Source organism: Oncorhynchus gorbuscha, linkage group LG01 (assembly GCF_021184085.1).
Source record: "Oncorhynchus gorbuscha isolate QuinsamMale2020 ecotype Even-year linkage group LG01, OgorEven_v1.0, whole genome shotgun sequence".
Taxonomy (NCBI): domain Eukaryota; kingdom Metazoa; phylum Chordata; class Actinopteri; order Salmoniformes; family Salmonidae; genus Oncorhynchus; species Oncorhynchus gorbuscha.
This window is the reverse complement of record NC_060173.1, coordinates 66,943,874-66,959,565: the sequence shown is the minus strand read 5'-3', so window position 1 is coordinate 66,959,565 and position 15,692 is coordinate 66,943,874. Positions and strand designations below refer to the sequence as shown.

At 40.9% G+C, this 15,692-nt stretch overlaps 1 protein-coding gene across 4 annotated transcripts in view; it reads left to right on the top strand.

The window, feature by feature from the left end:
- Positions 1–8,855: 8,855 nt before the first annotated feature.
- Positions 8,856–15,692, top strand: part of ppp2r3b (protein phosphatase 2, regulatory subunit B'', beta) — a 57,086-nt gene continuing 50,249 nt past the window's right edge. For all 4 annotated transcript variants that reach the window (XM_046358831.1, XM_046358848.1, XM_046358822.1 and 1 more), the window contains exons 1-2: positions 8,856–8,990; positions 12,966–13,357. In XM_046358831.1, coding sequence (XP_046214787.1) covers positions 12,989–13,357 — 369 coding nt within the window. In that variant the 5' untranslated portion in view covers positions 8,856–8,990; positions 12,966–12,988. The remainder of the gene's footprint in view (positions 8,991–12,965; positions 13,358–15,692) is intronic.

Genomic DNA, 15,692 nt, shown 5'->3' with positions numbered 1-15,692 from the left:
CATCCCATCTGAAAGACGTTGGGAGATTGGGAGATTTATTTATTTTTAGATCAGAGGAAAGACTGCCTCCTACTGGTCTGCCAACAACACTTCCAGTCTCCCACCCAGGACCAACCCCGCGTAGTTTCAGAGGCAAGCCAGCAGTGGGATTCAGTCACCTGCTCCATTCCCTTGTATATCTCCAACAAAGAAAATGTCCAAGGTTACATTATGTTGTGATGTTGAGGAGGTCTTGTACCAATATGTTTCGTATACAGTCCATATGGATCGTAAAGGGGAGAGGAGATAATAAGGAAACTGCTTCAATCCTCCATCATATTTAGTTTTGTCTCTTCAGCTCACCATGTACAGTAACAGTACCTTTCATTAATATGTGATGAGAGAGAAAGCTCTCCACAGACCTCAATAGGCAGAGGCATTGTCTCTCTTTTAAAGTCATCTCAGATGGAAGGAGCTAACTTCAGAGAGCTACTGATGTGTTCTAATGAAAGAAGTCTCCTCCTCTGCGGCTCCATCTCGAGCCGCGTATTAGGAATCTAAATGTTGACTGAAGCCAGTTTGATTCTCTCCCTCTGATTTTCTTAAGGAATAAAAACACTGCTCTCGTGTTTACAGTATGACTATAAAAGGAGTATGAGAAGATTTATCAGCATCGGATTACATTTTGGGAGGTAGAACAGGAGGTTTGGAGTGTTTCACAGTTCGCACCCCAACTCAGTTCTGAGGATATCACAGATTTTATTTGAAGAAGAAGATCAAAGCAATGTACTGTAAATTCACAATGAGAGATTGATATATCCCAACATTGTAGATTTAATAACAATACAACATTGCTCACATAAATTATACTGTATAACTACGTTGCAGGATTTCAGACAAAGGACAGAGTGGCCTCATTGCTAAATAAAAATTAAATGATGACAAATGACCTTATAAGAAGGCCAAACTACTGTACATATATACACCATTACTTTATGTGGTGTAAATGTTGGAAAAAATGACCGGTGTTTAAATAGTATTTCAGATATGATATGGCTTTTGAATGAAAGTATAAAAAAATTGTTAAAGCCAAATTTACAAATATTGTTGCAAAATACTGTAAATTGCAGTGTGGTAAACCTATTTAGAGGAATCTTTATCTGCTACAGAGAATGTTAAATTAAGGTTGTTTATGTGAATGCGCTATATACATAGTCAAACTGTTGGCTTTTTCATTCTATTTTTTATTTGATATTTGAGACATGTTCCTATTTGCATTTTTGACTGAACTGTAAGAGTTTTCTATTATTGTTCAATTGAAATCACAGATGAAAGAAAGTGATCATATTCTGCACCCATTTGTCAACTCTAGTTGCACTGTTGGCTTTGTCACATGTCAGGAGGTGAAATTGCAACACAACTTGATGATAAAAATCTATAACACCATTTAAATGGAGGACCACATGGAGGGCCACACTAACACTCATTACGCTTGTGTTTATACTGTATGTCTGACTGGAAAATAGACAGTAAACTTTGCAAGAACTCTCCTAGCAATCAAAGTACCAAGACTGGCCAAACACAAACTACTGTACGCACTATGCCTATACTGTTTCACCAGCAGTTAGTTCACGTTAGCCGCCTGCACAACATCATTTCCTATGTAACAACAACCAAACTATTTCAACTTTACACACTTGCCTTATTAGTGCAGATTGCTTTTAGCCTACTTCAGAGATTCCATAAATTGACAGCAGCTGTACACATGAACCCCTCACTAGCACTCTTCCACATTAACCAGCTATCCCCTGTGGTTTCTGACTGGGTCAAACCTTTGAAATGTCATTCCAGGCGTGAAAAAACAACATGTTTGCAGCTTTGGGTAAAATCCTATTTGTACACTGTAATTACGCTTTGAGAAGTTGAAAAGTTTAGGGGTTTGAGGTCTTCACTTTTCTCCTCTCATTTCTGATAAATGAGGCTCTCTGTCGAGAAGAACAAAGAGTTTTCCAATAATTTTCCTCGCTTCTGAAAACTCTGAATGCAGCAGATTTTAGTTACTGCTGTTATCAAGGGAAGCAATCAGGAGAACCCAGTCGATAATGTTCACAACAGTGAGATACATTTGCTCTTGGCAAACAAGCTTAACGCGTGTGCGTGTGTCTGTGTGTGCACAAAACACGTTTGCAATACCTGTATAGCTTTCTACCTCCTTCATTACTATGCTATTCATATATAGTCAAATGACAGACCTTTCTAAATGTGGTTATATTTCCAGGTGAGTAGTGCAAAGACTGCCTTGGACTGTTGGACCTTCTTTATGGAACGTAAAGACATGTTTTCTGTATGAGTGTACGATGGTACCTTTATTGGAACTGACCTCACCCAGAGTTACTGCCTATGCAGGGGAAGCAGTGGGGGAGCCATGTTGCCTCAGAAGACTCTCCTCTCCAGTAAATCAATAAGACCGCCCAGTTCCCTTAACACTGCCCCATCTCACCCTACAGTCTTCAGTAGGATGAGAAGGAAAGGGGGGAGAAGGAGAAGAGAGAGACACTGATGGAGAATTGTCATTCATGGAAAGAGAAGCAGGATCGCGTTATTACAGGAAAAATGGAACACACAATACACAAACACAATACACAAACGCAATACACAAACGCAATACACAAACGCAATACACAAACACACACGAAACACACAGTGTTTCCTGGAAATAAGTACAGTACTTCAGTGTGGGGAAATTAGAGTATAACTCAAATCTGGATTATGAATGGTTTAAAAAAAACTATCTTAACTGCAGTGGAATGTGGTTGACATTTACAAATGGAAAGAAATAGAAGCAGTTTTAGGGTATTGAATATATGGGCTTTCTGTGATTATGTTAGTAATGTGCATAGCATCATATAACGATAAGTAAAACAGGGTGGCATCTTGTCCATCTCATCTTCAGGGATATGGACGGGTCCTTATTAGGTTTACCATTTCCACAGTCAACTCCAGCTATATAATAGGACACAGCTAAACGCTGACAAGCAGTATTTTTTTGTTGATGGAATTTCTTCTCTCTATATCCTCCATTATAACCACCAGTTTCCTGCTGGCCTTTTAGTTCTATCTCAATGGCTCTTAATGGATGGTGGAAGAATAAATACCATTTAAGAATTTGATTGCAACAGCTTCTTACTTGGCTTGTGTGACCTTATAGGCTCAATTTCCCTGCCGTTGACACACCGCACATCTCAGTGAATAGTATTAGTTATTCATCATGGAGGGAATCTCAATTTCATGAAAATGTTCCACATTTAGATTTTTATGGATGATGGATGACGCTCGTCTTCAGTGTTAGTGATAATGAAAATTGTGGCTCCAAGGAAAATTGTTGATGTCAAATGCTGCTTATATTAAATGCATGTTGCAAGAACATCTTCAACACACTACCAGTTTGTCCCTCATTTGGCTGCGGTATAATCAAAAAGATACTTCAAACTAACACTTATGCATCTGTGCTACACTGGCAAAATTATAATAACAGCACTGATGTCACACCATTTGTGGGTGCCTACCTGTTGTTGTCTTTGTACAGTGTTATGTCTTAGGGTAAGGCTATTGTTTTAAAGACTGACCACATTCTCACTCATGACAAAATGGTCTCTGATAAACGTGTCAGAATGGTCTGAATACAGCATACTTCCAAACCATCTTCCCTTTCTTCTTGAGTGAGTGGATGTGAGGAAACAAGGCGCTCACTTCATTTGTGGTCATGTGGTTATCAAATGATTTCAGTGATTTACAATTGATTACATGGCAATCTGTGATTGAAACATACATTTTGGACTTTTGAATGAATAATATTTGCCTTATGAACTTAGTTCCATTGTCGTACCCCACCGGAACTCAAAATATACGCTTTTATTACTCCATTGTTTGTTAACACTGAAATAGTAACACTGTGGCCTAAAAATATGGTTAAAACCACAGATATCCTATTCAATTACTCCACTAAATGAATAAAGTCTTGTTCTAATATGTAATTCTATGGTTAAAACTATAATTTTGATAACATTTTGAGTCCTTGCATCCATAGCTCTGTCTACAACTTCGAGCGTGGTTACAGCCCCATCCCTCAGCTGTTTATCAAAACAGTGGCGGGGAAGCTTTGTTGTTTAAATGCAGATTGCCCCTTTAACCCAATGAGTCCCACATCATGCTTGCTTTATTTAGGACTTCTAACCCCTTTTAAACAGTGTATGTTTGAGCTGCCATTGGATTAATCTATTTCTTCTGCATCTGTTGGTACCAACCATTAGTCTGTGTAATTAGGAGGAGAAAAAGGGGTCAGAGGGTAGGCTACCTTCTGAGAATTCGTAGGCGATCGAATAAACTCCCACTTCCTGTTATGCAGGTGAATGAGGACCCAAAAGCGACTTAACGAAAACAGAGTCTTTATTCCAATATAGACAAAAGCGATAATCCTGGATATTATCTAGGTGAAAGCAAACACAGGAAAACTGAAATCCACTCGTCAATAGAGAGGAATGACTGGAGACGCGACCACAGACTGCAGGTCGCTTCGGGAAGGCATCGGCCGTAGCTGACAATGACACCTGCTCACACGCAACATCTGAAGAAGGTAAAACACGACAGGGCGGAACAAGGACACAGAACTGCGAACATCATACAAGGATCCGACAAGGACAGAAGCGGAAAACAGAGGGAGAAATAGGGACTCTAATCAGAGGGCAAAATAGGGGACAGGTGTGAAAAGAGTAAATGAGGTAGTTAGGAGAATGAGGAACAGCTGGGAGCAGGAACGGAACGATAGAGAGAGAGAGAGAGAGGGAGAGAGGGAGGGGGAGAGAGAGGGATAGAAAGAGGGAAAGAACCTAATAAGACCAGCAGGGGGAAACAAACAGAAGGGGAAGCACAAGGACACGACATGACAATATATGACAAAACATGACACTTCCTGTCATGTTTTGTCATTGATTATCATGTCTTGTCCCTGTGCTTCCCCTTCTATTCGTTTCCCTCTGCTGGTCTTATTAGGTTCTTTCCCTCTTTCTATCCCTCTCTCTCCCCCTCCCTCTCTCACTCTCTCGCTCTCTCTTCTCTCTATCGTTCCGTTCCTGCTCCTAGCTGTTCCTATTCCCCTAATCAATCATTTAGTCTTCCCACACCTGTTCCCGATCCTTTTCCCTGATTAGAGTCCCTATTTCTCTCCTTGTTTTCCGTTCCTGCCCTGTCGGATCCTTATCTATTGTTCACCGTGCTGTGTCTATGTATTGCCCTGTCGTGTCGTGTTTCCCTCAGATGCTGCGTGGTGAGCAGGTGTCTGAGTCTGCTAGGTTCAAGTGCCTTCCCGAGGCAACCTGCAGTTCTTGATCAAGTCTCCAGTCTGTTCTCGTCTTTACGAGTAGTATTATGCCTTTTGTTTGTATAGTAACTTTACTGGATTAAAGACTCTGTTTTCGCCAAGTCGCTTTTGGGTCCTCATTCACCTGCATAACACTTCCTTCCATTCTGCTAGCAAACATGCAATCTTTGGAGAATAAAATGTAAGACCTATTCAGAAGATTAAACTACCAACGGGACATTCAAAACTGTAATATATTATGCTTCACTGGCTGAATGACGACACTATCAACACACAGCTGACTGGTTATACGCTGAACCGGCAGGATAGAACAGTGGCGTCTGGTACGACAAGGGGCGGCGGACTATGTATTTTTGTAAATAACAGCTGGTGCACGATATCTAAGGAAGTATCGAGCTGTTGCTGGCCTGAGGTAGAGTATCTCATGATAAGCTGTAGACCACACTATCTACCTAGAGAGATTTCATCTGTATTTTTTGTAGCTGTTTACATAACACCACAGACTGAGGCTGGCAATAAAACAGTATTGAATGAGCTGTATTCCACCATAAGCAAACAAGAAAACAGTCACCCAGAGGCGGCGCTCCTAATAGCTGGGGACTTTAACTCAGGGAAACTTAAATCCGTTTTAATTCTATCAGCATGTTAAATGTGCAACCAGAGGGAAAAAACTCTGGACCACCTTTACTCCACACACAGAGACGCATACAATGCTCTCCCTCGCCCTCCATTTGGTTAATCTGATAATTCTATCCCCCTGATTCCTGCTCACAAGCAAAAATTTAAGCAGGAAGCACCAATGACTAGATAAATAAAAAGTGGTCAGATGAAGCAGATGCTAAGCTACAAGACTGTTTTTCTAGCACAGACTGGAAAATGTTCCGGGATTCCTCCGATGGCAATGAAGAGAACACCACATCAGTCATTGGCTTCATCAATAAGTACATCAATGACGTCGTCCCAACAGTGACTGTACATTCATAACCAAACCAGAAGCCATGGATTACAGGCAACATCCGCACTGAACTAATGGGTAGCGCTGTCGCTTTCAAGAAGCGGGACTCTAACCCGGAAGCTTATAAGAAATCCCGCTATGCCCTCTGATGAACCATCAAACAGGCAAAGCGTCAAGACAGGACAACGATCGAATAGCACTACACCGGCTTGGACGCTCGTCATATGTGGCAGGGTTTGCAAACCATTACAGACTACAAAGGGAAGCACAGTCGAGAGCTGCCCAGTGACACAACCAGACGTGCTAAACTACTTTTATACTCACTTCGAGCAAATAACACTGAAACATGCATGAGAGCACCAATTGTTCCGGAAGAGTGTGTGATCACGCTCTCCGCAGCCGATGTGAGTAAGACCTTTAAACAGGTCAACATTCACAAGGCCGCAGGGCCAGATGGATTATGAGGTGTCTTCAATTAGATTTTCAACCTCTCCCTGTCTGAGTGTGTAATAACAACATGTTTTAAGCAGACCACCATAGTGCCTATGCCCAAGAACACTAAGGTAACCTGCCTAAATGACTACGGACCTGTAGAACTCATGTCTGAAGCCATGAAGTGATTTGAAAGGCTGGTTATGGCTCACATCAACACCAATTATCCCAGAAACTCTAGTCCCACTCCAATTTGTGTAGCGCCCCAACAGATCCACCGATGATGCAATCTCTATTGCACTCAACACTGCCCTTTCCCACCCGGACAAAAGGAACACCTATGTGGGAATTCTATTAGTTGACAACAGCTCAGCGTTCAAAACCAGAGTGCCCTCAAAGCTTATCAATAAGCTAAGAACCCTGGGACTAAACACCTCCCTCTGCAACTGGTCCTGGACTTCCACAGGTGGTAAGGGTAGGCAACAACACATCCGCCACGCTGATTCTCAACACAGGGACCCCTCAGGGGTCCGTGTTCAGTCCCTTCCTGTACTCCCTGTTCACTCATGACTGTATGGCCAGGCACGACTCCAACACCATCATTAACTTTGCCGATGACACAACAATGGTTGGCCTGATCACCGACAACAACGAGACAGCCTATAGGGAGGAGGTTAGAGACCTGGCCGTGTGTTGCCAGGACAACAACTCCCTCAACGTGATCAAGACAAAGGAGATGATTGTGGACTACAGGAAAATGAGGACCGAGCAACAAACTCACATGGTCCAAGCACACCAAGAGGGCATGACAAAACCTATTCCCCCTCAGGAGACTTGATGGGTCCTCAGATTCTAAAAATGTTCTTCAACTGCACCATCGAGAGCATCCTGACTGGTATGGCAACTGCTTGGCCTCCGACCGCAAGGCACTGCAAAGGTTAGTGCGTACGGCCCTGTACATCACTGCGGCCAAGCTTCCTGCCATCCAGGACCTCTATACCAGGCGGTGTCAGAGGAAAGCCCTATAAATTGTCAAAGACTCCTAGTCATAGACTGTTCTCTCTGCTAACACAAGACAAGTGTTCCCGGAGCACCAAGTCTATGTCCAAGAGGCTTCTAAAAAGCTTCCACCCCCAAGCCATAAGACTGCTGAACATCTAATCAAATTGCTACCCAGACAATTTGCATTGCCCCCCTCCCCTTGTATACTGCTGATACTCTCTGTTGTTGTCATCTGTGTATTGTCACTTTAATAATTGTACCTACATGTACATATTACCTCAACTAACCAGTGCCCCCGAACATTGACTCTGTACCGGTATCCCCCTGTATATAGTCTCACTATTTTACAACTGCTTTTTAAGTACTTTTACTGCTTCTCATGAATTACTTTTATTTCTTATTCTTATCCATATATTTTTTAACTGCATTGTGGGTTAGGGGCTCGGAAGTATGCATTTCACTGTAAGGTCTACACCTGTTGTATTCGGTGCATATGACTAATACAACTTGATTTGATTTGTTAATTAACTGGGGACTGAGCTAGAGTGGATTTTGTGACACAAGAGCAGATCCCAAAAGGGCCCAGTCTTTTTACAAAAATGTATTTAGAGTCTGAATGGTTTGAGTTATAAACTATTAAAAGTTATCTATGAAAAGCTGAGACTCAGGGACTGAACATGTTTTGTTCTACACAAGAGTTGTTAGAAGGCACGGAGTTCTTCTGTCACAAACTCCACACAGTTGTCACTGACTAATTGGATAATAATTTCCCACTGAGCATTCATATAAATGTATCTTTATCAGGTTTTTGCTGTGGCCAACTTTACTTTTATTTATTTACATTTGCTCCTGCACCTAAATATAAATTCAAAATGAGCACCTGAATCTACTTCAGTCCAAGTAAAGCACTGGACATGTGTCAATAACACTTAGGAAACTCATTAATTGTTTTGTGTTCTACTTGTACCCCTGGTTGTCCTGAAAAGGAAATGGTATAACGCTTCATTGTGAGGCTAAATATACGGTCTCGACAGATAAATGAAAGTCAGATGAATGAAAAGCCGACTTCTGATGGGGACTCAGGACTGATAGGGTTAATTAAGTCACGTTCTTGTTGTCAGAAAGTTCCCGCGTTGTTTGCTCTTCCTGGTTACCTAGATAGGGAACGAGATCTGGAATTCAAAGTAAACCCCGGTGAAATGAACGCTTCTCTACAATTTGTATCCTGACTATAATAACATACAGGTAATCTTTCAAATGTGAATCTACTTGTATATGGTAACTCGTTACATACATTTCTTTTCAATGCCTTCATCGTAGCTAGTGGTATTTTGCTTGCATTGCTCCAATTAGCGTAGCAGTTTGTGTCACGACAGAAGCAGTAACTAACAGTTAGCTGCTGCTGAAGCTATAACGTTATTTGTTTTAATTTTAACGTTGATTAAGTAGCTTGTTATTTATGTTGGTTTTCAGTATTAGGAAATGGCTGATGCAACTGTCTAGCTATTTAACTGCTGGATAAATTAGCTAATCGCTGTGATAATTATTTGCGAGACATAGCTAGTTGTTGCAGTTAGCAAATTAGCTAACGTTACCGTAGTAACATTAATCTTGACAGGGTTCGTGCAAAAGGTAACGTTGGATAATTCATCTAACTACTACTGTTGAATGCTGGCGTTTGTTAGCTTGCTTTCTTGCAGTTTCCAAACATTAGATACCTTTTTGGTTTTCCTTTCCAATGTAGCTCTCTGTCTGATACACGAGAGATGAAAGCTAACTTTCTAGCTACCGCACTAGCCCAATAATGGACTAAAGGAGCCTAACGTCACCCAAGAATCTTAGCTACATATTCTGTTCAGAGGCAAATTGGCTCTGGCAGCTAAATACTCAATCCTAAATGTGAATCAATTCTCATTTACAATATGGTTCTAGAAACATAGTGTAATCTACTGTCAAATCACATTAAAATAATTGTACAAACGCAAAATGTACTTATTGTACACCACGGGAGGTTGGTGGCACCTACATTTGGGAGGACCGGCTTGTGGCAATGGCTGGAGCAGAATTGGTGTAATGGTATTAAATACGTCAAACTCATGTTTTTATGTGTTTTACTCGATTCCATTTACTTTGTTACAGACATTATTATGAGCTGTCCTCCCCTCCGCAGCCTCCACTGCTGTACCCTGTTTTAACAGTTGCAGCCGACAGTAGTTTTCAGTGACAACATCTTTGTGGCATCTGTCTTCCGTTTACACACAGGTGTTCGGAGACGCAGATAGCTTATTAGCACAGGCAGTTGATTCTGATTTCTGTCTGTTTTCCATAAAGAAGTGCTGTAACATGGAAATATGCACATGGAGTAAACAATTAACAAGTCAATAACACAGTAGGAAAACAAAAAGGGGAGTCTATATACATTGTGTGCAAAAGGCGAATAATTACAATTTTGCAGATTAACACTGGAGTGATAAATGATCAGATGGTCATGTACAGGTAGAGATATTGGTGTGCAAAAGAGCAGAAAATTAAATAAATAAAAACAGTATGGGGATGAGGTAGGTAAAAATGGGTGGGCTATTTGCCGAGAGACTATGTACAGCTGCAGCGATCGGTTAGCTGCTCAGATAGCAGATGTTTGAAGTTGGTGAGGGAGATAAAAGTCCCCAACTTCAGCAATTTTTGCAATTCGTTCCAGTCACAGGCAGCAGAGAACTGGAACGAAAGGTTGTCAAATGAGGTGTTGGCTTTAGGGATGATCAGTGAGATACACCTGGTGGAGCGCGTGCTACGGATGGGTGTTGCCATCGTGACCAGTGAACTGAGATAAGGCAGAGCTTTACCTAGCATGGACTTGTAGATGACCTGGAGCCAGTGGGTCTGGCGACGAATATGTAGCGAGGGCCAGCCGACTAGAGCGTACAAGTCGCAGTGGTGGGTGGTATAAGGTGCTTTAATGACAAAACGGATGGCACTGTGATAAACTGCATCCAGATTGCTGAGTAGAGTGTTGGAAGCAATTTTGTAGATGACATCGCCGAAGTCGAGGATGAATGGGCTAGCTCATTAACGTTAGTATCCATAGACTATTTAAACAACTCCACGATTTAAGCCGCTACAATTGTGAGCGCACTGGAGCTCCGACACCACCTAAAGTTGAAAAAAAGAGACTTATTGCAGCATCTAAAGAATAGCCTGTAATTACACACAACATAGTTCTGCAGTGGAAAGCTAAATAAATATGTAAACACTCGGTTGTAACTATTTTTATATGTTTCATTATGTTAGTCTGTTTGTCTCCACCATAAGGCACATTTTTCTATAAATATGTTTGATATAGAAGGTAAAACCCTCTTCAAGTACCATTTTGCCACAGATTTGCTAAAAATGAGCTAGATATTTCATTGGATGTATAAACGTGAAGCATCCGGTTGGTGTTTCCACTAACTATCAAATATGGTCTTTTAAAAATATATTTAAAATTTATTTAACCAGGCAAGTCAGTTAAAGATCAAATTCTTATTTACATTGACGGCCTATCCTGGCCAAACCCGTGTGACGCCCTATGGGACTCCCGATCACGGTGATGCAGCCTGGATTCGAACTAGAACGCTGCGCCACTCGGGATGAGAGGAAGCCTTGTGGCCAGTAGTGGGAGGAGATGGATTTTAGGCCAACATTCTGCTAATTTTCTTATCATTTGAGCTCATTCAGTTTTCGGTTTCCAAAACTAGAATCTGTAACAACTAAAATGTTATTTGTCACATACACGTGTTTAGCAGATGTTATTGCGGCTGTAGCGAAATTCTTGTGGTTCTAGCTCTAACAGTGCAGTAATATCTAACAGTAATATCTAACAATTTCACAACAATAAACCAATCTAAAGGAATGGAATTAAGAATATATAAATATTGGGCTGAGCAGTGTCAGAGCGGCATCGATTTCGATACAGTAGAATAGTATAGAATACAGTATATACATATGAGATGAGTAATGCAAAATATGTAAACATTATTAAAGTAACTAGTGTTCCATTATTAAAGGGGCCAGTGATTCCAAGTCTATGTATATAGGTCAGCAGCCTCCTCTATAATGTGCTAGTGATGGCTATTTAACAGAATTTAACATTCTGATGGCCTTGAGATTGAAAAACTTCTATCTCTCGGTCCCATCTTTGATGCACCTGTACTGGCCTCGCCATCTGCAATAAAACCATATTGCATATTTTTGTGGTAACTTGTAGAGATAGAAGGGGTCAACGAAACATGTGAAAATGTTGACTAAATTCTCTTGTTATTCACTATGCTTTTCTGAAAGTCAAACATGTCCTTTTGCTGATGGAATACTACATTTTTGAAGAATACATACTTTTCCCCCCAAAAGTTATTAATACATTTTTTTAAACCAGATCTGCTGTTCATTTGAGCAATATGAGATGGGAGGGAGTTCCATGCAATACTGGCTTCATATAATACTGTACACTTTCTTTAATTTGTTCTGAATTTGGGGACTGTGGGGGGGGGGGCTTGTGGCATGTCTGGTGGGGTAAGTGTGTGTGTCAGAGCTGTGTGTAAGTTGACAATGCAAACCATTTAGAATTTAACACATTCATGTTTCTTATAAAATGATGTGATGTAGTCAGTCTCTCCTCAACTCTTAGTCAAGAGTAACTGACATGCATAGTATTAATATTAGCCCTCTGATTACAATGAAGAGCAAGATGTGACGCTCTGTCCTGGGTCCAGCCTCAGCTTAACTAGGTCTTTCATTGTAGCACTTGGACACATGGCTGGACAATAATCAAGATAAGACAAAACTAGAGCCTGTAGGACTTGCTTTTTGGAGTATGGTGTCAAAAAAGCAGAGCATCTCTTTTATTATGGATAGACCTCTCCCCATCTTTACAACCATTTACTCTATATGTTTTGACCGTGACAGTTTACAATGTAAGGTAACACCAAGTAATTGTCTCCTTAACTTGTTCAACAGCCAACACCATTCGTTACCAGATTCAGCTGATTTCTATAGCTTAGAGAATGATTTGTACCAAATACAATGCTCGTAGTTTTAGAGATGTTCAGGACCAGTTTATTACTGGCCACCCATTCCTAAACGTATCTAATGTGATGAAAACTGACTACGGGTATATCTGAAGGGATCTAGCTAGCCAGCTACGTAGCTGCCCAGCCCATATTCTCTCTTTGATTTCCCCATTGACAGGTGCTGTGGTGTCAAAGTAGTAGATGGAGGTTAACAACATGCCATCGCCACAAGTCCTGCAACCGGTGCTTAAAATGAAAGTGGATGAGCTCTTCCTCAACTGGTTGAGTGAGCCAACGACCCAGACGATACTCAAAGACTACCTCGGCCTGATCAAGAGTGGACAGAGCATTGATCTGGGGCTTGGGGAGACTAAGGACAAAAGGTCAATGACCTTCAATGAGAACAACAATGTGGCGTCCAAGAGAAGTCTGACGGAGAGGTCTTCTGCACCCCTCGGTGCGCCTTCCAGCCCCCCCTCTACACACACACTACCCTCTGGGAGCAGTGGTAATGCCAGAGTTGTGGGACCCAATGGGAGGGCGCTACGGAGGTCTGTCAGCACTAAAAAGGTAAGGCTGCTGCTCACTAGACTCATTTATTTCAGTCCCAATTCATCATCCAATTCATCATCCAATTCATCATCCTAACCTCTAGCCCTAGAAATGTATCTTTGATCTGACATCATTGGATGGGTGTAGCCAATATACAGTGCATTCGGGAAAGTATTTTTTCCACTTTTTCTTATTGTTACAGACTTATTCTAAAATTGCTTTAAAAAATGCTCATCGATCTACACACTAACCCATAACGACAAAGCGAAAACAGGTTTTTAGAAATGTTTGAAAATGTATTAAAAAAAAAAAAACGGATACCTTATTTACATAAGTATTCAGAACTTTTGCTATGAGTCTTTTTTAAATGTATATTTTTGGAGCGTTTCTGTCAATCTTGAGTAAGGACACGCACCTGATTATGCATAGAAGTAGGCCTAGACTACCTGGCCTTTGTGCAAATGTAAGCCTTCAAATGTGCCCATCTGAGGATCTGATACTATTTCTGATTGCCTTAACTCACCATCACTGTGTAGCTTCTCAAAGTAATTTTTTATTTGCCTCAAGCATCAAATAAACATCCATTTTACATCCATTGTATTAACTACTCAACGTAGCCCATTTTGAAAAATCTTTCCAGCTCAATCCTTTTTGATAAACACTCAGCATGAAAGGGGAAAAAAATGTCATGCTCTGATCTGGTGGAAATGTCATTAAATAGGCCTACCTGATGACTTCTTATCCCTTGTGCAAACAGCCTACAGCTGTGTCTGTCTGTCCAGAGCTCACTGGCACTGGAAACTCTGAGGGCCTAGAATATTTCATACAATTTTGCAAGTTTGCTAGCAGGAGCTTTGGGCCAGACCAAGTTAATAGTTGATACAATGTTTCATGTTCGTTGCAGACAGACCGTGTATAGCCAATGTAATTTATAGGATATTTACTTTTTTCATGATATTTTCTACCTGCGGGCGGCGATATTTTTAGTAGGCTATTTTTACATATTGCCAATAGAAGTTACAAATAAAAAAGTATCAGTTTCATTTAGATAGAATTTTGATTAACCATGTAACATTGATTTTGCGATATGAAGACTTTATTATAAATGAAACTCTTCCAGGAAAAGGTGCATCTGAAATTCATAACTGGCACGCAGATCAGCAGAAATGGGACGATAACTTGACACTCCAAATGGAAAAGTTTGCTGACCACTGGTGCAGCCTATTACAGGCAACTTCAGGAGTTTAGCAGCATAATCACGGTAGGCCAGCAGCATCGGGAGGAGGGTCGGGAACACGTTTTTGTTCTTCTGGTGAGGCTATATTGATCTCTAGTAATTTGTGTCTGACTGAGCGATGGTAGGCACCAGCAGGCTCATAAGCATTCATTCAAACAGCACTTTCGTGCGTTTTGACAGCAGCTCTTCGCAATGCTTCAAGCTGTCTATGACTTCAAGCCTATCAAGTCTCGAGATTAGTCTAGCGGGGTGCGCGCTAATAGCGTTTCAAACGTCACTCGCTCTGAGACTTGGAGTAGTTGTTCCCCTTTCCTTGCATGGGTAACGCTGGTTCGAGGGTGGCTGTTGTCGATGTGTTCCTGGTTCGAGCCCAGGTAGCGGCGAGGAGAGGGATGGAAGCTATACTGTTACACTGGCAATACTATGGTGCCTATAAGAACATTCAATAGTCAAAGGTATATGAAATACACATCTTATAGAGAGAAATAGTCCTATAATTTCTATAATAACTAAGACTCATGTTAAAAGGAACCACCAGCTTTCATATGTTCTCATGGTCTGAGCAAGGAACTTAAATGTTAGCTTTCTTACATGGCACATATTGCACTTTTACTTCTCCAACACTTTGTTTTTGCATTATTTAAACCAAATTGAACATGTTTCATTATTTTCTTGAGGCGAAATTGATTTTATTGATGTATTATATTAAGTTAAAATAAGTGTTCATTCAGTATTGTTGTAATTGTCATTATTACAAATACAGTAAAAAATTGGCCGATTTAATCGGTATCGGCTTAATTGGTCCTTCAATAATCGGCATCGGCGTTGAAAAATCATAATCGGTCGACCTCTAGTCTGGACAGTGACTCAAACAAATGCACAAGTCTGTATGTCTCGTTCATTCAGATAATCACAAGCATGGCATGGTTCTCAATGCTAAAGAGTGGGTGCAGTCAAAGCAAAACCAATATTTTCTCAGTATTCAACAAGGGACAGTTTAAATGGCCTAGTCTCTAGCCACAACAGTGATTAGCAGAAATTAGAGAAACGGAACAGAACCATTCAGCCTCCGTATCTGTGGATTTCAGTCAGATAATGGTCTTTTCTCAAGGGAGA